Below are 22,197 nucleotides of genomic sequence, written 5' to 3'. Positions count from 1 at the left end.
TCAAAATCTCCTAGGCCCGTCAGCCCATGTACTATCCACACTTCCTCTGTGTATAGGCCAACCATGGTCCTATTTCGCGAAACATCTTTCGTGAAGACCAGCAAGCAATCCATCCATGATCCGCAATGTCCATGGGCTAGGATCAAAAATGCCGCTAATGCGCGTAAACTAACACCAATCAATAATACATACATCCGTTCTCAATCAATAATTTATGTTCATTTTAATTAGCAATCAATCTCGAATTCTACACACATATACACAATCATGTGTAAGAAAAACTATATGTCCACAAGTTCCAGCTCACTTTTTTCTTTGGATTGAGGTTGCGATGTGTTGGGAGAACTAGTTAGAGTAGGTGTTCTATAGTCTGCGTTTAAAATAGGTTTTAATGTTGCAGAATAATTCAGACAAATTTGATATCCAACAAGAAAACATCCATAAATTTCTATGCAAACCTTTAAATCAAAAACAGAAGGATGCTATGGAAAGAAGACACTGAGAGAATTAAATGTGTATGTAGATCGCTTCCTAGTTTCTACTGGTTTGCCGGATGATCTACTTGCAAGACGGCTGCTCGAAGACAAATGCTCGCAGATCCAATTTGCGCAAATCTGCTTCGGAAATATACCCATAACTTTTAACGACAACTCCAAATGATGGTCTGCTTGTGGCAGTAGCTAGATCTGAGAGTCAGGAATTCACTTAAAAAGTTTCAGCCTTATCCAATATAATTTTCCTATCTGATTCTCTCCTACCCCAAAACAGATTGGACTTGTCTTCTAGATGGCTGTGGTGACTTCTACTTTGAGGTGCGTTGATGGTGGCTGCTCAAACGTGATTTCAACAGGGCTTCACCGCTCTAATTTTGAAATTTTCTTCTGCGTCATGACCTCTCTCTCTATTTATAAGGTAAGGGATAAGGCTTACCAAACAAATAATGTATTTTTTGACTCAATAATTGATACTCTAAAACAGTGCTTCATTTGCAAGTTAGAGTTTTCTTCACCGGGAAGTTAGGATTAAGATCTTAGGTTTTAAATCAAAAATATTAAGCCATAATTTTTGATTCTTGGGATGTTACAATCTAGTCGACTTATCAGTGTATTATAACTCCTCATAGAAAATATGAGTGTCAAGCAAAGCAAACCTAATGGCATCAACTCGTGAGAAAATATTCCATATTAGTTTATGATTTGATCATGGATTGAACTAAACAGATGAAGCATTACTTCTGCCAGAAGGTCTCATGACCCGAGCTAGAGTTCAAGAAGCTCAAGGAAGCAGTTGGTGGTCTACTTCACCAAGTATATTCTCGACCAACCTACTTGTACCAGAAGGGAAAAGAAGACACTTTAGTTATGATCCAAGTCCAAGAAGAGTAAGTGAGCTTGTGATCCAATTTTATATTCTTTTTGATATCTTTGGTTTTGTCCCAGTAGGTTTCTAGTGATAGGTTTTTAATGAGGCAAAGTTGGATCATATCTTTTCTAAGCCCACAAATAAACAAAGCCCAAGGTCAAGCAACTAGAAATTTCGACCAAAAAGAAAGAAAACTCAAAATTTCAAGTTTTAGACCATTTAATAAAAGTAGTTGGTAGTTGTTAGTTGTTTGTTGTGCTTTTACTTTTTGTTGTTTGCTTTTAAAAACCATTGTATGCTTATTTTCGAACTCAACCTTAGGTTTAATCAAAAACTTGTTTTCTTCTTTGGTTTAGAGAATGATTTTCTTCTCTTTTGCTTGTTGGCGTGTAATATTCATCAAGTGTGTCGATTCTCTTTGGTATGTCATATCCTCAGAGAATCGATTGGTATATCAAAGGAATTCTGCATATTTTGTGTGACCCTTCACTTCTATAATCTCTGAAGTAATTTGTTACTTACAAGGCTTATTCAGTCTTATCCAGTCTCTAGACTGCCGATTCAGGGAGATTCATATTAGCTTAAGCCTAAACACCTCCATAAATTCTTATAATTTTTTGATCTCGAGGCTTTCCTCTGATTTTGGACAGAAAATATCATTTTATAAGACGCACACTTAATCTGAGGAAGAAGTAGACTTCTTCTAGAAAAAGGCTTAATAGACAGAGCTAAATTTCTCATAGAGCCTATTTGGTCAAAGAAACACTTGGATTCAAAAATTTACCATGTCGTAAATTACAAAGGAAACAAAGCTTGTATCTCAACAAAAGATAGAATTTCAATGTCAAATAAAGGATCTTGTTTAGCTTTTGATGTTTAGGGAGAAGATCTTTTTTTCTTGTACTTCCATGTGAAGATCTCTTAACCCTTTTCATTCATTAGCTTTATTTATGATTAAGCACGTCTTGACATCCTTTTGTATGCTTTCTTTCATCATGCACAAATAGTTTATTAGTTGGTTTTAAGGATTCTTTCAAAGGGAATCTCATGATTTATTGATAGTTTAGGTGGCTGGATCTAGGATATTTTCTATTAGGAAATTCTTCATCTATGTTTATGCTTACTGCATGTGGTTAGATTCACGACCTAGCTACTGATCTAGAGAGGATAGAGCCATGAAAGTGATGAATCAATCAACTTAATTGAACTAGCATTAGATGAGCATCAAATTATAACCTGCAAAAGTTGAGTTATAGGACTTTGTGAACTTATCGAACCTGATCTTATTGCATGTTTAAATTTCTTAACCACCTACGAGAGTTGAGTTATTAAGTTGTTAGATATAGATAATTGGTTCTGCGATAGTACATCAATTATTCATTAGAAATTCATGTTTAAGAACTTTTCCTAGTTGATTATTTATTCTTAGATTCCTTAGATGAACGATCCATGAACCCTGCAAATTTTGTAATGCCCAACATTTGTTTCATTGCCTTACTTGCATTCAGTTATGGTCTTTTACTTACTATTTTTTGTCCTCCGTCATCAGACACTAAAAATTCATCTTTTTTCTTAGATTGTTTATTGTCTAACATCTATAGTGCTAGTTATTAGTCTCCCATTGATCAACCCATTAGTACTACAATGCACCGCTATTCACTTGCATTTTGTAGGGTTTAAAAATTTCAAACGTAAGCACTTCAGTTGTTACAGGGATACCAGCTGGTTGGTTGGATCAGCGGCATGATAATCCAACTAAGGGCTTGAAGATTTAGAGGCTTTGCCTTCCAGTCTCAGCGGATCTACCCATACTTGTTTCAACCATTATGTTGTTTATTGGATATGATTCGTCTAACGTTAGTGATATTTTTTTTATGTTCTTAAGAGAAATGTCTCTTTTTTTGGGCATGTGTTCCTCCTATCGGAGATAAAGCTTTTGTCTAAAGAATTTTTGTCTCTGCCAAGGTTTATAAGTCAGAATCAATCTACTTTCATTCATTAAGGAGAGACTTCTTATGGAGAATGTTTTACTAGCTACAGAGCTAGTAAAGGATTACCATAAAGACTATATCTCCAAGGTGCTCAATGAAGATCGATATATCAAAGGGTTACTAATTCTGTCCAATGGAATTTCCTGCTGAACACGCTTGAGGCACTTCACTTCCCGAAGAGATTTATTCACTGGATTAGATTGTGTGTCTCCACGGCTTCTTTTTCAGTACAAGTCAATGGAGATCTTGCAGGGTTTTTTCGAAGTGAGCGGGGGATAAGACAGGGCTGTGCTTTATCTCCTTATTTTTTTATCACATGCATGAGTGTTTTATCCCGTTTGATTGATATCACAGCAGCTAATGGCAGGATTGGGTATCATCCTAAATGCAAAACTATACAGCTTACACACCTCTATTTTGCTGATGATCTAATGGTGTTCATTGATGGGACCAAACGATCAGTAGAAGGAGTCATGAGGATCTTTGACGAGTTTGCAGTCTTATCTGGGTTGAAGATAAGTATGGAGAAATCCACTCTTTATTTGGCAGGGGTTCAGATCGAAATAGAGAGGAAATCCCAGAGAGATTCCCATTTGCGACATGGCAGCTACCCGTTCGGTATCTTGGGCTTCTGCTACTAAGTAAGGGTATCACAAGGGCAGACTATACACCGCTGATTGACAGAATCAAAGCCAGAATAAGCTCATGGAAATTTTGGTTCCTATCTTTTGCGGGGAGACTACAATTGCTTAGCTCAGTGATTGCAAGTCTGAGCAATTTTTGGATGACGGCGTACAGACTTCCGAGTGCCTGTTTTAAGGAGATAGAAAAAATATGCTCAGCATTTCTATGGTCTGGTCCGAGTCTCAACCCGAAGAAGGCTAAAGTAGCATGGGAGGTGGTATGTAGGCCACAATGTGAGGGAGGTTTGGGTCTGAAAGTTTTAAAAGAGGTGAATAAGATTTCATGTCTGAAACTAATATGGAAGATTTTTTCATCCTGTGAGTCTTTGTGGGTTAAATGGGTTCACAGCACTATCATCAACAACCATTCCTTATGGTATTTATAGGAAACATCGAGTGGGGGTTCATGGATGTGGAAAAAAATTCTTAAATTCAGAGAGGAAGCGAGGGGATTTCATAAGGTGGAGATCAAAGATGGTTATAGTATTTCTTTCTGGTATGATAATTGGTCCCCTTTAGGAAGGATTTTGGACCATACGGGAGTGAGAGGGACAATAGACATGGGAATAATTGGACTTCAAGCCACTCTAGCTGAGGTTCTTAGTTCACGCAGGAGACACCACAGAGCTACAATTCTCAACAACATCGAACGAGAAATAGCAACTCGAACTCAGGCTGGTGTAAGAGACGGAATGGATATCTCATTATGGAAACATGCAGGAGATAATTACATCAGACGAAGATACCCGAAGAATGACTGGTACAAAGGCGTTTGGTTTCATCACTCGACGCCAAAATACGCTTTTCTGACCTGGATCGCTATTCAGAACCAGTTGTCTACGGGTGATCGGATGAAGCAGTGGAATGCAGGCCAACAACATGCCTGTGTTTTGTGTCAAAACGGAGTCGAGGAAACGCGACAACATTTGTTCTTCTCGTGTATCTTCTCCTCTGAGGTATGGAAAGTTCTGGTTGCTCGCCTTCTTGGACCTGAATACACAACGACTTGGGAGGATCTTATCACTCTGCTACACAGCTCTAGACTGGGTCACCTTTTATACACTTTCCAAGCTACAATCTATTATATATGGAGGGCACACAATGCTCGTAGACACGGGGACAATCCACTCTCAACATCCCGGCTTGTTAAACTTGACAAGACTGTTCGTAACCGCATAACTACCATTAGAAGAAAGGAGGATCGATCATACGATGAGCTAATCGTGTGGTTTTCTACCCGTCCACCTGAGCATCTATTACGAATGGTTTTCAGAATCTTTTAAAACTTTTGTTTTTTTAACTTAAAGCTGCATTCATTGTAAAAACGATTTTTTTTGGTTTGAACATAATTTATATTTGATACAAAAAAAGAATTTTTGTCTCTCTTATTTTACCGTTTGGTTGTTAGTAGCTCAGTTAGCTGAAGTCTATGGTTGTTTCTACGGTGTGAGTTATATGCTATGCAGTTTAGGTTTGTTCAACTGGTTTTAAAGTGAACTCTTCGAAACTAAATTATCCAAGACGAATTTGACAAAGCAAAATAACACAGAGATTTATTATCATCTTATCACCAAAAATGTTTGAAGCCCGTCTTCAATGATTATTGTGCAAAAATTCTTTTTGGTCAAACTTCGAACAAGACCGTTTTGGTATCATCAATGTGTAATCAAAAATTTCCATCCTCACTAAAAATATTGGTGCAGGAATGCCTTATTAATTTTCACTTTGTGTTTTACTTCACCAGGACCAATATGGTAAGTGTTGGAAAAAAAAATAGATGCCACTAATAAAACCTATAACTTTTTCACGGTGACGGAGATGGGCTTCTTCTGAGTTAAGGCCAAGTTGAAATAGGTTCACTGTGTATCCGTAAAGGCAAAGAAAAGAGGCTTTTGGAGTTCCTCCTATAGCGAGATTCCCCGATTTAGGGTTCCGATCTTCTTCTCCAAATGGCCGATGTGACTCTGCCTCCGGCCGATTCCGTTCCGGAGAAGACCACATCTTCCTCACCACCTCCTCCTTCCTCTCTTCCGCAACAGGAACCGGCGCAGGAACAGCAAGAGCAACAGCCTCCTAACCGCCGTGAGAGAGATTCCCGCGAGCGGCGTGACGAAAGAGACCTCGAACGTCCGCCCAATCGCCGTGAGCGTGACCGTTCGCCGCTCCCGCCGCCCCGCAGGGATTACAAGAGGCGGCCTAGCGGGAGCCCTCCACCACCGTATAGAGATAGGCGGCACTCTCCTCCCATGCGTCGCTCGCCTCCGCACAAGCGTTATAGGAGGGACGATAATGGCTTTGATGGTCGACGTGGCTGTCCCCGTGGTGGCTATGGCCCACCCGATAGAAGGTAATCTTCTTCATCTGCTATGCTTGGATCTTCTTTCTTCTGCTTCAGTATCGTAAGAATGAGAATTGAAACGTCAAGCTTGTGAATGAAATTACATCACTCATAACTCTCTAAACCCTCAAACTTGATTCGAATTACATCAAAGTTATCGATTGAACTAAGATTCATTGTCATTTGGTGTTTGAAGAATAAGAATTGCGTAAACAGCATGTCAGTTGCATTGTTGCTTAGCTGTGGATAAACAAGTGCTTCACTGTAGAAGATCAAACAATGTCTCTCAAACTTCTGATTGTCCTCTCGTAACAATGAACAAGATCAAACCATTATCTTCGGGCTTTTCTAATCGGTTCATCATTGTTCTTTTCGACTGATAGGTTTGGATATGACTATGGTGGAGGATATGATCGTGAAATGGGTGGGAGGCCTGGTTATGGTGATGATAGGCCTCATGGCCGATTTATGGGTCGCTATCAGGGTGAGACATCTCTTGGTAGCAATTTTGCATCGTGTATTTATAAATTGGGACTTCCTCGTTCATTTGACTAGTTTGAGCACTTATCCCTCGTTAGACGGCCTTATAAATTGTTTTTTCTTTAAACTGTAGATTGGAAACAGTTTGAGCACTTAATTCAACATTCTTTTTGTGAACAAACATTCGATATACCAATATCTGCCCTTTTTGTTTTTGTGTATTTCTCATGGCAGACTGGGAGGGAGGTCGTGGAGGCTATGGTGATGCTTCCAACAGTGGAAGTACTCAAAGGTTAGAGTTTCATCATCTTTGTATTCTTGGGTTTGTTGTTTTTATCCCTTGTAGAATCTTCTTTCTTCGATGAGGCATATATGTTTTCTTTCCTTATAGATCCGGAAAGTTAATAGTGAATGTTTGAGACACAGTTGATCAGATTATCATTATTCAAACAAGGGATGTTGTAGACGCCCTTGCTGTTTCATCTAACTATAAATATCGTTGTATTTGCTATATGCAGGGATGGATTGATGTCATACAAACAGTTTATCCAGGAGTTGGAAGATGATATACTGCCATCAGAAGCTGAACGCAGGTATGGTTATCACTGCAACTTAGTCTTGCTGCTTAATCATTTGTCTCGTAAAGCTGCTGGGGTAATGCCTTTTTCGTAATGCAGATATCAAGAGTATAAGTCAGAGTATATCACAACACAGAAACGTGTCTTTTTTAACACTCACAAAGAGGAAGAATGGTGACTTCCACTATCTTTCCATTGTTTACATTCTTCTGGGAAATTCTGCAAGCTACTGACATGCTTATCTATGTTACCGAACCAGGTTGAAAGATAAGTATCATCCAACAAACCTACTCTCTGTCATAGAAAGGTGAGTTCAAGAGCCATTTGCAGCAGTTGGACCCTGTGTTTGTGCTTAATTGGTTTAATAGTAATACTAAACACTGATCTTTTGTAGTCTTTGTATTACACTGTTGGTTTTAGTTTTCTATCTTTCATTTATAAAAAAAATCAAAATGTTGACTGTATATATTCTTCTTTGAAACTTTCAGGAGGAATGAACTAGCACGGAAGGTGGCGAAAGATTTTTTACTTGATTTACAGAGTGGAACACTAGATTTGTAAGATAATTTCCTTGGCCTTTACTCCACATATGTATGATAATCACCATTCTGTTATCTCTAAAGCTCACAGTTTCCGCTCCATATGTTGTTCCAGAGGTCCTGCAGTGACATCATTGAATAAATCAGGCCGGACTAGTGAGCCAAATTCCGAGGATGAAGCAGCTAATGGTGGTAAAAGAAAAAGACCTGGTAAGGGTGGAGCTAAAGAGATTGAGCATTCAGCGGCGCCGAAAGCACCCAGTTTCACTTCTGATCCAAAGAGAATCCTAACTGACATTGATCAAGCACAAGCCCTTGTGCGTAAGCTAGACACTGAGAAAGGGATTGTGGAAAACGTTTTATCTGGTTCAGAATCTGAAAAGTCGGGTAGAGATAAGTTACCCACTGGTTCCACTGGTCCAGTTATAATCATAAGAGGCTTGACATCTGTAAAAGGCCTAGAGGGTGTTGAATTGCTTGACACACTTATCACGTACCTCTGGCGTGTTCATGGTGTGGACTATTACGGAAAAGTTGAAACAAATGAGTCTAAGGGTCTGCGGCATGTGAGAGCTGAGGGAAAAGGCTCTGATGCAGAAGGAGATGAGAGCGAAAGTAAATTTGATTCTCATTGGCAAGAGAGGTTGAAAGGTCAAGATCCCCTTGAAGTGATGGCTGCCAAAGAGAAGATAGATGCTGCTGCTCTTGAAGTTTTAGATCCTCATGTCCGAAAGATTAGGGATGAAAAGTATGGTTGGAAATATGGTTGTGGAGCTAAAGGCTGTACGAAACTGTTTCATGCTGCTGAGTTTGTGTACAAGCATCTCAAGCTGAAACACACTGAGCTTGTCGTGGATTTGACTGGCAAAGTGCGGGAAGAACTGTATTTTCAGAACTATACGAGGTATGTTGGGTTTTTCTCTTGGAATCATTCTTCTTCTGTCATTTCTTACCGACTCGTAATGAAAAAAATTATGTGCCATTTGCAGTGATCCTAATGCTCCCGGAGGACAACCAGCCACGCAGCAATCTGGCCCGGTACGTGATATTTTTTTCTTTGTGGAATGGAACTGGTGCTTTTGGGTGTTCCCTTGTCTAGCTTTGTTTGTAGTTGTATTTATTCGGGTGAAATATTCTTATGACAGAGAGATAGACCTATGATGAGACGTAAACCAGGCATGGAAAACAGATTAAGGGATGATCGAGGTGGACGCAGAGAGCGTGATGGACGGGCCAATGGAAATGACAGAGTTGACCGGTCAGAGGATCAACAGAGAGGGGATGGTGATGGTCCTAATGGTGCAAACCAGGAAGGTGGTTACGAAGCATTTGGTGGACAAGCCGGTGTTCATGTTCCTCCCTACTCGTCGGACATAAACCCACCACCAGTGCTGATGCCTGTTCCTGGTGCCGGGTAGGCTCTCGCGTGTTCTGATCATTAAGAGTAAAACAAATAATTCCTCTGTTTTGTAGATGATCTGTAATGCTGTCTGAATAATGATGTGGGCAGGCCACTAGGACCATTTGTACCAGCACCGCCTGAGTTTGCGATGCAGATGTTTAGGGACCCGAGTGGACCCAACCCTTCTTTTGAAGGTAGCGGCAGAGGTGGAGCAGCCCCTTTTCTTATGTCTCCGGCCTTTAGACAGGATCCTAGACGGCTACGCAGGTAACGTACTTCACTCTATGCTTTGAGTATATATCACACATGGCTTCCATCTTTTCATCAAACGTGGTGCAGTCTAGAGTCAGCAACCATATGAGCAAGTATGCAGTGTCTCTAAGAAACTAATTTTGTGAGAAAATGGTGCAGCTACCAAGACCTTGATGCTCCAGAGGAAGAGGTGACTGTAATTGATTACAGGAGTTTGTAGACACGAGAAAGATAGAGATTGCGAGTCTACCCATTCTGGTCGGGTCAAAGGATCCATGTTAGAATGTGAGCCAGCGGAGTTACATGTCAGTCGATGTTGTATTGTCTTGTTCCTCCTAATTTTCACTCACTCCATATATATTTCGTTTTTTTTTTGCTTATTTGATTTTCATATGCTTACCAAAATCTGTTTTGGACGATTACATAAATGTGCATGAGAATTCTTGTATTAAAAAATATTGCCAGTATCATCAACATAGTTACTATGCCTCCTTCAAAACTCCAATTTTCGGAAATACAACTCATGAGATTTTCCCAATATTAATAACTCTTCATGCCATCTTATCTAGCTGCTGTTTTTTTTTTTTGGGTTCAAATCTAGCTGCTTTCTGACACGCCAATTGCCAATATTTTACTCAAACAACAAATCATGACCTGTTTATGAATATTAACAGTAGGTCCTGAAAGATACTCAGCTTTCTGTTAGATACTCAGCTTTCTGTTAGATCACTTGTTCAGAGTTTAGAAGATATTTGATGTCATTTGCTTTCACTGTTTACGCCAATCGTTACTTCTTACACAATTTCTTTCCCTTTCATTTCATTTTTCTAATGCCTCAAAAATAATTGTATGAGATCTGATCTCCAATACCCATGTATCTCCAATACCACTATTTACGCCAATCGTTATTTTTTTTTTGGGAGATTGGAATTATATATATATATTTTTTTTAAAAAAAATAATATTTATATTAATTAATCAACACAAACCAGGAATAACCGGGTTTACGAATGAATTAAACTAGAAACAAAATACCAAACCAGAAACTGAGAGAAAACCAGACCAAACATGATTGAGCACCGGAAAGAAAAACGATGCCACAAAGCCTAGCCGACCGTCTCCAACAGCTTCTCCTCAAAGCCCGATCCTCAATCCGACCAAGAAAATTAACTAATCGGGTCAGACTGAACATGGAAATCACTCCCGTTATCCCTGCCAGACACCAGATCCGCATGGTCCTCCAGAACCTCCGCGGGACTTTCTCGACAAGCGACACACACCCACCAAAACCCCTTCGACGGTTTCTTTCCTGAACAATATCGCGGAGCCACATCCTCTCTCCATCGGCGGCTCACTACCAATCTCCCACCCAGTGGCGAAGCTAGAAATTTTTTTAGTCGGAGGCATAATATTTTACATAACAAAAATAATTTATATAAAATATTTTAAATAAAAAAAAACCTACAAAATTATCTTACGAGGCTTCATATTTTGAAATTTTTTCATCACTACTTCATTTGTCACTTTTTCAAGCAATTCTTTCTCAACAAAACAAACGACACAATCATTTAAAAACTGATCACTCATTCGGTTCCGTAAGACAGTCTTCACAATCTCAGAAAAACATCTTTCAACTATAGCGGTAGCTACAGGTAGAGTCAAAACTAGCTTCAAAAGTCGGTAAACCAAAGGATGCGAAAGATGTTTCTTTGTCTCCACCATAACCCGTGCAAGATCTCCAAGATTCTTCAAATTTGAAAATCTTTTATCTTCTCGGATATTGTCGATGTATATACGAAGTTGATGCTCAAGAGATACCCGCTTAACATAACTAAAAGCTTCTGGATAAAACTCAGACAGTCTCATAATTTTCAACTGATCAAACTCATGAAATGAATCTTTAGGACTCAAAGATTCAATGCAACCAAGTAATTCAGTATTTACCTCATCAAAATGATCATTAAACTCTTGAATTTGCATATCCAATACAATGTAAAAGCACTCCACTTTGTAATGATGCATGATGGTTTTGTTGCTTTTCGTTCTTGGTTTTCTTGAATCAATGAATTCGTCTTCCATAACCAACAACTCTGTCTTATAATTCTCACAAAAAGAATAAACTTTGTTGATAAAAGATTCCCATCCATTATTTCTGAGCTTGTACAATTGTTGCTTGGTGGATTTTACTAGTGACATAGCATTCAGAATATCCAGATCTTTCCTTTGTAGAGCCTTTGATAAAGTATTTGTGAGTCCAAGAAGAAGCAACATCAACTGTAAATAGAACACAAAATCGAAAGTGTGAAAGTATTTGAGAAGACCATTAGCTTGGCATCTTTTAGTACTATCACTCCCATCGCTTTCGACGTACTCCAACACTTGAATGACAGAAGGAAATAGATCAACCAAACGCAATAATGTTTTATAGTGAGATCCCCAACGAGTTTTACCGGGTCTTTGGAATGAAAGCTCCTGATTCAACCCTTTTCCTGTCTTAATTTCAGTTTTTTTGGTTTTTTCCTCAATCCTTTTCCGATGGTCTTCTCGAACCATATCTTTTCTCTTGCAAGAAGCTCCAACAACATTTAACAAGACAGCAATCATGTCAAAGAAGTTCCCAACTTCTAATTTTTTTTTAGCTATTGCAATAACAACCAATTGAAGCTGGTGAGCAAAGCAGTGAACATAATAAGCAGACTTATTTTCTTTCAAAATTAAAGCTCTCAACCCTTTGAATTCACCCTTCATATTACTCGCTTCGTATCCCTGCCCTCTTAACATGTTCATACTCAATCCATGTTTAACAAACAATGAATCAATAGCACATTTTGAGAGATAAAGATGATGTTTCTTTCACATGAACAAGACCAATAAAACTCTCTTTAACTATCCCATGTTTATCAACAAAGCGAAAGACCACTGCCATTTGCTCTTTATCAGAAACATCTGCAGATTCATCCACCAACAAACAAAATACACCATGATCAATTTCTTGAATAACTGACTCAATGATTTCCTCTGCAAAGTAATGAACTATCTCTGTCTGAATTTCGTGAGACACCATCTGATTATTTTTGGGAGCATTCTCCAACACAACCTTACTACAAGCTCATTCTGTTCAGCAGTGTATTTCACAAGCTCCAAAAAATTTCCTTTGTTAGTTGAATCCACTGACTCATCGTGACCTCGAAACGGTAATCCTTGTCGTAGCAAATATCTAGAAGTATCAATTGAAGCATTCAATCGGATCTTGTATTCATTTTTTGCTGCATCTTCTTGCTTATAAAAAGCATGACAAATTGATTGTCCTTTCTTCATCAGATTATCAGCTCTTTTCAATGCACTATTGTGAAAACTATTCACCGCCCCTACATGATTATGCAATCTCTCTGTCTTGTTCCAACTATCAAACCCTTTTGTCAAAAATGCATCACTTCCAGCTTTATTTTCAGTGAAATCTCTAAACAAGTAGCAGAGCAAACAAAATGCTTTGTCTTTTTTCACATTATATTCCAACCAATCACCATACTGATCAAACCAAGATGAATTAAATCGTCTTAATTTATTTCCGATCATCTTAGGAGGAAATTTATGACCACGAGGTTGACAAGGACCTTTCATCAGATATTTGCGTCTTACTTCGTCTCTTTCATTTGCATGATATTCCAATATTCTTTTCCTATCTGCAGGATCAGAAGGAAAATTCTCCAAATCACCAGACAAATTTTTCGAATCATCTTCAGGACCCTTTCTTTTAAAAGATCTTTTCTCCAAATCATCAGATACATTCTCCGAATCATTTTCAAGAACTTTTCTTTTAAAAGATCTTTTCTCCAAATCACCAGACAAATTCTCTGAATCACATTCAGGAAATATTTTTTTGAAATATCTTTCCATTGCCTATCTGAAAAAAAAAACAGAAATTATTTTAGCATATTAGTTAACTCACTAAAAAATAGTATATTACATCATTTATTTTGTATAAATGATGTAAATTAACTTACTAATAATAATAATATTATTTTTTGGTTAAAAAAGAAAAAATTATTGTAACCCAAAAATAATTACCAATAGTATTTTTTGGTTAGCCCAGTCTATATAAATCTGGTGCAGATGACAATTTTTATAAGTACATATTAGTGTGGTTATCTTATTATTTATAGTATCCAAATTCTCTCACTTTTTATTTTTTTTTCGATGTGGGATTCTAGAAAGAATCAAAAATTTTTGATTCCAAATCCTGTGGGCTCCACATCTACCAAATCTTTTTTTTTTCCTTTTTTTCCTTTTTTTTCATGAGAATATTCTCTAACCCCTTTTAAAAAAAACTTTTTTCTCAAATCAGTAGAGGGCCTGGGACCCCACTCTCCTCCATGTGGGTCCGCCCCTGCTCCCATCGCAGATCTCAAGCAGCCCGATCTCGGAGTAAGAACACCTCCGTCGAAAACAAAAAACTCCAACCACAACCTCGAACTTATGGCGGCTCCAACCTTTCACCCACCGTAGTCCTCAAGCAGCCCGGATCTAGAAAATAGAGCACTTTTGTCGATCAGTTGGGCTCAACCACAACTTCTCTCCTTCGGCGGCTCACCGTCGTCCCACCGCAGTCCTCAAGCGGCCTGGATCTTTGGAATAAGCACACCTACTTCGAATCATTTGGGTTCAAGGTACTGTTCGTCTCGTCGAAGAAATTATCCACAACACAGCGTCGCCGGAGAGAAAAGCTGAAATTTGTGGTTTGCTTCGCTCACCACAGTTGCCTTGAAGAGCTAAGAAGGGAGAGATCCTCTCACGGCACCGACATCAGATGCCGAATACCGGAGAGGCAATCGTTACTTCTTACACAAGTTCTTTCCCTTTCATTTCATTTTTCTAATGCCTCAAAAATAATTGTATGAGATCTGATCTCCAATACCCATGTATCTCCAATACTTGTAAATTGAGAAAAGCATTCCATAGTCTGCAAACTGTTGAGTCTAAAGAACTCTAAATTAAAAAAGAGTTTAATGTAGAGTCTATTGTACAGCCTTGAGCCTACAGGCTTCCGATTATCTATTGTATTTGTCGTTATTATAGTATCTACTCATTTCGAATGTACTCTAAGAAAATGGTTAGAGGTGAAGAAAAAAAATAAACCACACTAAACCGAAAATAAATGATTTGGTTTGGTTATGGTGTAATCGAAAAACTATTTATTTACCAATTTTATTAAGTTTTGGTTTTAGTTTGGTTTGGTTTAAAAACGTAAAACTGAATGGTGTTTTGGTTTTTAATCAAAATTAAAATAATTCTATATATTTTTGGTTTGGATTTATCCTTTCTTCATTGAAGTTGTTATTATAGTGTACTTTATAAATTTAAAATTTCAGATTTAAAAACAATGACTATAAATAATAAGTGAAATTAGAAATTGATGGCACCTATTTAAGTTTTTATTAATGAAAACTGCCTTTTTTCATTTATTTCCTATGATTGAAAGTTAAAATTTTTTTTTTAAAAAGCATGACCGAACCAACCAAATTACAATCGGTTTTTATATCATCTAAATTATTAAAAACCTAAAAAGCAAACCATACCAAAACCAAAATGTATATGGTTTTTATATGATTCAAGTTTTTATAAAACCGTAAAAACCTAAACCAAAACTAAATCAAAAACGGAAATGGCCACCCCTAAAAATGATGATTGCAATTTGCAGACTTCGTTAAAAGATTTGTTTACTCTATACAAAATTTATTTAACATTTTCTAATTTTCCTTTATTAATTCTAAGAGAATTTGTATCAGATAGCAAAAGTATATGGACATTAATTAGCTGATTAACAAAACATTCTTCTTAGCCACTATTCTTTTTTATTAATCTCTTTCTACCATTGATCTAGTGACTGCGTTATGTGCATTATGTACAAAGCTAGAGAAGAATCGAAATGTTTATATGATATAATCAATATTTTAAAACGTTACGAAACACATAACATTCCTCTCGGAATTTTAAATCAGATGTAAAAGATAAAATTCATATTATACTTTTACAGAAATGAACAAATGAACATGTCTAATTTCAGAAAAAAAACAAATATCTTCTATTATTATTTGAGGATGACATTTAAAAAAAAGACTTTGTATCATGTGTGATTTACATTAGTGCAAGCTCAGAAAGTTTCTCAGATATTTTTTTAAAAATGGGTTTAATTTACTAGACTAATTACATCATATGCCATTAACTTAATTTGGTTGGAGATTAATTTATATCAATTATATATTTAATATTCAAATATTTAATTTGTAAAAATATTCTCTTTCTTTCTATTTCTTATCAACATATTTATATAAAAATAATACATAATATTACTTATGTTACTAAACATTATATTTCTTATTTCATCTTTCTTTAATTGTAATTTTGTTAAAAATAATCACATTATCTATTTAATAATAAAAAACCTAAATATTTCCATATATATTGTAATTCAAATTTTCTGATATCAAAAAGCAAAGTATCTTAGTCGGATGTTAGACCAGTTAGATATAACGTATTAATCTAATTTAGTATATTTAATGTGTAATTTTATTCATATAAAAAACACAATTAAAATTAATTATAAAACCCACAATTATCTAACATTTATATAATTGTATTGCAAAATAAATATAACTTTAATTATTATTTATAATTGCATAATCAGCAATATATTTGTAATTATAAATATCAGCTAATATATTTATAGTCATATTTATATACATTATATATATACATATTCAAATAAAAAAATTATGATTAATATTTACTTTGCATATGGTGCGGGTAATCACCTAGTATACTATTATTTGTGAAACGAAAAATCTGCTTACAATAATTTTATGTGTATTTTTGTGTTGACTAGATTATGTTCTAATCTATGTGGCGTTTTTTTTTTTATGTTTTAATAAGTTGTTCATTTATCATAGTGTATATTTTAAAGATGATGTGTTATACTTCATTTTAATTGGATCATTAAAACTCATTTTATTCTATATAAAGATACAATGATAGATAATTTATCTGGCTAATCTTCATGGAGGGTCAAGCTTCTGCATGGTTAATAGAGCAGTCAATTTATCTGGCTAATCTTAATTTTTCAATTAATTTCATTTATATAACTATTCCACATGCTAACCCCATTACTTCAATTTTCTCTGTTTAAAATGTTGTTCTTGTTTTTTTTTTGTGAAGTAAGTATCACAAGATTTAAAAATTGATGTATTCAGAAATACATACATATGTTTTAGTCTAGAATCAGTAACCACATGAAATACCTTTCAAAGGTTCATCATCACCTAAGGTCACACATTTGATTTATGCAATGGTTGCTTGATTCTTTTTTTTTGAGTTATGTTATTGATGATTACAGATCATGTCTTAGAGCTATAGAAACTTATATGCTTTGCTTCATTGTTTCACCTTTTTATCTTTCTAATAAACTATTCAGTTTGCTTCAAGTGTTTGTGTGAATAATAATAAATTATTATATGCATGTTGAATAAGTTAAGAATAAAGAATTTGTAAAATATTCCATAAGATATTTCTTAGGATTTGTATTATAAGGGCTTGACTGGTTAACACAACGGTTACGGTTACGAGTGCGGGAGTTTGCAGAAGCGGACAATCACAATTTCGAGCGTTATTTAACGATTTGCACGACTGGTTTAACTGTTGAAAACAAGTCTGTTTGCGAGATATTTTTGACTGGCTAAACATAAAATTACTAAAATAAATATAATATATAATTATAAAAACACAAAACTATATTATTATGTTAAATATTAGAATCATTAGTTCAAAATAATTAATAATAAAAAATCACAAATAAATACTGAATAATTATTCAAAACTGATAAATTTATAATGATATGTTTTATTTCAGTTGTTGGGAACATTACCCAAAATTTTGTCCAGTAATATAACAAATCGGAAATTTTTTGTTCAAATACGTGGATCTTCAGGGTTTATCATATGCCTGATATAAAATTTTTTCAATAGATCTAATTCTTCAAAATATTATGACACTTACTCTTGTATTTTGACTTTCTTTAACTGGTATGGAAACCATGATTAGGGTACGAAGACTAGAACTTGATAGAAAAAGTGGTAGGGTTAGGGTTTATATATATAAGAGATTATACAGTAGAGTTAGAATTTCATATTTTTTTTTAACATGATCTTTTTTTTCTTTTTTTTTTCTAGCGTGATTTTTTTTTACCCATCCTTTACCGCCCACAACCGCAAATGCTTGCGTAAGCAGCTTTTGGATTTCAATGGTATAAAACGATACTGAACAGTTTAAAGAAATTTATATGATTGTTATGAAACACCACTTACTACTACCAATCGCAAACGTTACAGACGGTGAACCAATCAACATCTAAATAAGGGAGTTTGGGTGAAGGATAGAATAAGCCAAGTGAGTTTATGAGAGTTTGAAGGTTCTTGTAATATCTGAGTGTTCAATATAGTTTCCATTTTTTTTTTTGGTCGAAAATAGTTTCCATTTTTTATTATCATCTATTTCCTTTCTTAAATATTCTTTTAATACATATTTATTCCTAATGACCCTCCTTCCTTGTACTCACTATGTGTTTATAAGGCATCAGAGAAATGACAGTCTAAGCTTTAGATTTTATCTTTCCAAGGAATATTATGCATACAAGTTGTTGTTGTTTTCATCCATAAGCTAGTATGGGAAGTATGCTCTGTGGTTGCCACTTAGTGGATTCTCCACATCAGAAATCCTATTAAATTAAGAAGAAAAAATATCGATGAAAACTTATGAGGCCATAATGGTCAAAGTACTTTGAGACTCAAAAAAGTATTGCCTTAGTTATAGAGCTAAAACACCTCATGCATGCTTTCTCAATATTCTTAGCACCTAATATAAAATAAAAAACAATTCTTAGTTTAATATTATTTCAAGGAATAGATAAGAAATAAAGCATTATTTCTTGGTCTCTGGTCTCAATATACACCATTGAAATTATATCTTTTCTAATAAACCCAACTCTTTTTATAAAATTAACCTCTAGTGAAATAGATTACCTTTATGAAATAGAATATGTGAGTCGAAATAGTAAAATCTCAATCACCCAGTTACCTTATTCAATTCATATAAATTCTTCACGAAACTGAATTCCACTTTCCCAAAAGTCATAAAATAATTATTTGGTCAAAGCAAACATGGTGCAAGAGAGCTGATTCTAGCGTCACAAATGGAGCAATATTTGGTTTCAACAACGGAAACAAAGAAGATGATCACTCTCTGCTTTAACAAATGGATGATTCACCAATTGAGACCTCATGGCTACACCATCTATATTATGGAGCAATACGGTTGGTGTTGATCCTTCATGGAAGAAAAAGTCTACCGTAGTGGCAAAAGTCCTTTTACTTGATACGAGATATAGAGAATACCAACATATTTCCATAGGAACAATTTAAACAATCGCTTGAAGACCTACAACTTTATCAAAATATGCAAATCAAGTTACAAATCTTCCATAAGTAGAAAATACATATGTAGCAACGCTCTACTACCAGATAGCATATAGAGTCCAGAATTATACTATGGACCTAAGTCTTCCACGAGACACATGAGATGCACTACTCATTCAACTAAAATCGCCGAATGAAATTCTAAACCCTATCAGAGATGAAATTGTCAAAACCTCTTGTGCCACATCCCACTAAGGATTCCCCACAAGTTGAATGAATAGTGCATTTCCTATGTCTCGTGGGAGACTTAGGTCCATATCATGATTCTAGAGCTTTCTAATTGAAGAACACCTGTGATTTATAACTGGATTTGCATATTTTGGTAGTTGTGGGTCTTCAAGCGCAATGTTGAGATTTGGGCAGAGTGTGATAAATACGGTGCCTGCATTCAAGGTTGTTTGAATTGTTTATACGCAAGCATGCTAGTATTCTCTAGATTTTGTTTCGAGTAAAGCGATTCTTCCATGAAGAATCAATGCCAGCTGTATTGCTCCATAATATATGTGAGTGTAGACATGAATTCTCCATTGGTGAATCATCCCATTAATGTGGAGAGTGATCATCTGCTCTATTTTCATTGCTGGAACCAAATGTTGTTCCATTTGTTAGGACCAAACACTTGTTTTATGACTTTTGGGAAGGTGGAGTTCGGTTTTGTGAAATCTTTATATGAATTGAGTAAGAGTAATTGGATGTTTGAGATTTTACTATCTGCACTCACATATTTTATTTCATAGAGGTAATCTATTTATAGAAGGTTGATTTTCTAAAAGGAGTTGGGTTTATTAAAGAAGATGTACTTTCCATAGTGTATATTGAGATCAGAGACCAAGATATCATGCTTTATATCTTATATATTTTTGGAAATAATATCAAACAAATAGTTGTTTTTCATTATACAGTAGGTTATAAGAATATTGAGGAAAGCCCAATAATGAGGTGTTTTAGCTCTATAACCAAGACAATACTTCTTTGTTTGGAGTTTCAAAGTACTTTCAGCATTATGACCTCTTGAGTTTTTCTCTATATTCTTTTGTTCTTAGCTTGGTAGGATTTCTGGTGTGAATGATTCACTAGGTGGCAACTACTGAACATACTTTTTGTACTAGCTTGTCGATGAAAACAACATGAAACTAATACATATGTAAGCTTAATAAGCCTCATTTGTGGTTGTATTCACTATATGTCTGTAAATTTGGTATCAGAATCAGGGCAATCTAAGACTCATTCTAGTTTCGCTGAAGTCCAGAATCACACTTGGGAAATAATTCCACCAAAACCGGAGTACAACTTCATCGGCAACAGTGGATCTTTTGGATTTAGCGGAATACTGATGGTTTGGTAAATTTTTTTAAAGCTCGTTTCGTTGCCAAAGGTGTTCACCAAAGACCAAATATTCAAACCAGTCATCAAACACACTACAATTCGGTTAGTACTTGATATTATCGTCACACGAGGATGGCTTCTAAGGCAACTTGATGTCAACAATATTTTTTTTTGCAGGGATATTTATATGGTTTAACTCGATGTTCAAATGGTTTAACCTGCTTAATGACAAGGATAAAATCGGTTATGTCTGCAAACTTCGCAAAGCACTATATGGCCTCAAGCAAGCTCTTCGTGATTGGTACCGTTAGTTAGCTGCGGACCTTCCTCTTGGAATTTAGCTTCACCAATGCTCTGACTGACACATCTTTATTCGTACCGGCTATGTTTTTCTCCATGTCCTGCTCTTTGTAGACGGCATTATCACCACCGGTCATGAATGATACAAGATTCAACAATTTATTGACATCTTAAGCAACTGTTTCTCTTCCAAATAGAAGCTACACGCTCAACCCCGGGTCTACTTCTTACTAGAATATTATATTTCGGATTTCCTTGAACGCACCAAGATGTCTGATGCCAATCCTGTAGCCAACACGAATCTCACACTCACCTCATGTACCACGCTCTCCGATGGCACTTATCGGACGATCGTAGGAAGCCATCTATATCTAAGTTCGATGACAGAGGAACCAAAGGCTCCAAGAGTTCTTCATGTCTTATATCGTATGGCCATTGAAATCAAATATATTGTATTCTTTCAGATTTAAGTTTGATTTGCTGTTAATTATTAACTTCCCCTTGGTTAGATTCTAGATTACATGTTTTAAGATAAGCAGGTCAAGTAGATAGAATTGGTTAGTTTTGTTTGATTATTCACAGGTGAAAAGAGATCATGAGACTTTGAACTATGTTTCTTATTATCATAGACTCATAGTTCTCAAACATTATAATAAACATTATAAGAAAGTGTAAACTGAGATCATCCAGTTAAATAGTAAACTTTATTGTATAATCAATACAACTTTAATCATGCTGGTGACCGAAATCCATCAAACGAGAAACTAGTCTTCTATTTAGAGCCACCGATTTTCCCATCTCAGATACTTTACCTGTTCAATGCACAGCATCACAGTATGTTAAATTCATGGAACCAAACAAGACAACCAAAATTGCAGGAAGCTTTTCCATCTTTCGTTACACAATCGTATTACTATATACATTACAGAAAATAATGGACAAACAAACGACGAATTACATGCACTGAAGTTTGTGAACTGAAATTTATTTAATGTGTGTCTTAGTTTGGCTACAGCTAGTACAGTTACTGCCAGCAATACATGTCAATATAAGGGTTAAAGAATGTGTCTCTACCAACAGTTAAAAAGAGTTCATGTTCTGTTTGCTTAGAGAAGCCAGACGCAAATTTAGCTAAACCAAAGGAGCAGTACAATGTTACAAATAGAATTAGAAATGTTTCATCATGGAACTTGACAGTTTCAAGAGCATTTAACTATACTATAGCAAACAAGCAAATACCAGACATCATACTAAAGTTTTTCAAACCCATCTCTTGACATTCTAACAAAAGGTTAGAATTTGATAACAATCATTTCAGGTAATAACCGAGCTTGACTTGAAAAGATTATGTCAATCAATAAACAAGCTAAGCGCAGACATTGTATAGTTTATCATGAGATTCGGACGTAGTTGGCGTAGTT

At 35.8% G+C, this 22,197-nt stretch overlaps 2 protein-coding genes across 2 annotated transcripts; both read left to right on the top strand.

The window, feature by feature from the left end:
* The first annotated feature begins 1,729 nt into the window (after positions 1-1,729).
* LOC112089292 lies at positions 1,730-5,319 on the top strand. The gene is made up of 2 exons (XM_024160361.1): positions 1,730-1,783; positions 3,076-5,319. Exon 2 carries the CDS (start codon positions 4,447-4,449, stop codon positions 5,317-5,319), a length of 873 nt encoding a protein of 290 aa, XP_024016129.1. The 5' UTR covers positions 1,730-1,783; positions 3,076-4,446.
* A 562-nt stretch (positions 5,320-5,881) lies between these two features.
* LOC18025623 (serrate RNA effector molecule) lies at positions 5,882-10,153 on the top strand. The gene is made up of 12 exons (XM_006408600.2): positions 5,882-6,383; positions 6,758-6,858; positions 7,089-7,146; positions 7,373-7,447; positions 7,532-7,606; positions 7,692-7,739; positions 7,921-7,989; positions 8,087-8,875; positions 8,961-9,009; positions 9,117-9,385; positions 9,482-9,640; positions 9,785-10,153. Exons 1-12 carry the CDS (start codon positions 5,986-5,988, stop codon positions 9,843-9,845), a joined length of 2,151 nt encoding a protein of 716 aa, XP_006408663.1. The 5' UTR covers positions 5,882-5,985; the 3' UTR covers positions 9,846-10,153.
* The last annotated feature ends 12,044 nt before the right edge of the window (positions 10,154-22,197 follow it).

The sequence above is a fragment of the Eutrema salsugineum genome, unplaced genomic scaffold, assembly GCF_000478725.1.
Source record: "Eutrema salsugineum unplaced genomic scaffold, Eutsalg1_0 scaffold_12, whole genome shotgun sequence".
NCBI lineage: Eukaryota > Viridiplantae > Streptophyta > Magnoliopsida > Brassicales > Brassicaceae > Eutrema > Eutrema salsugineum.
This window is presented reverse-complemented; position numbering and strand designations above follow the sequence as displayed.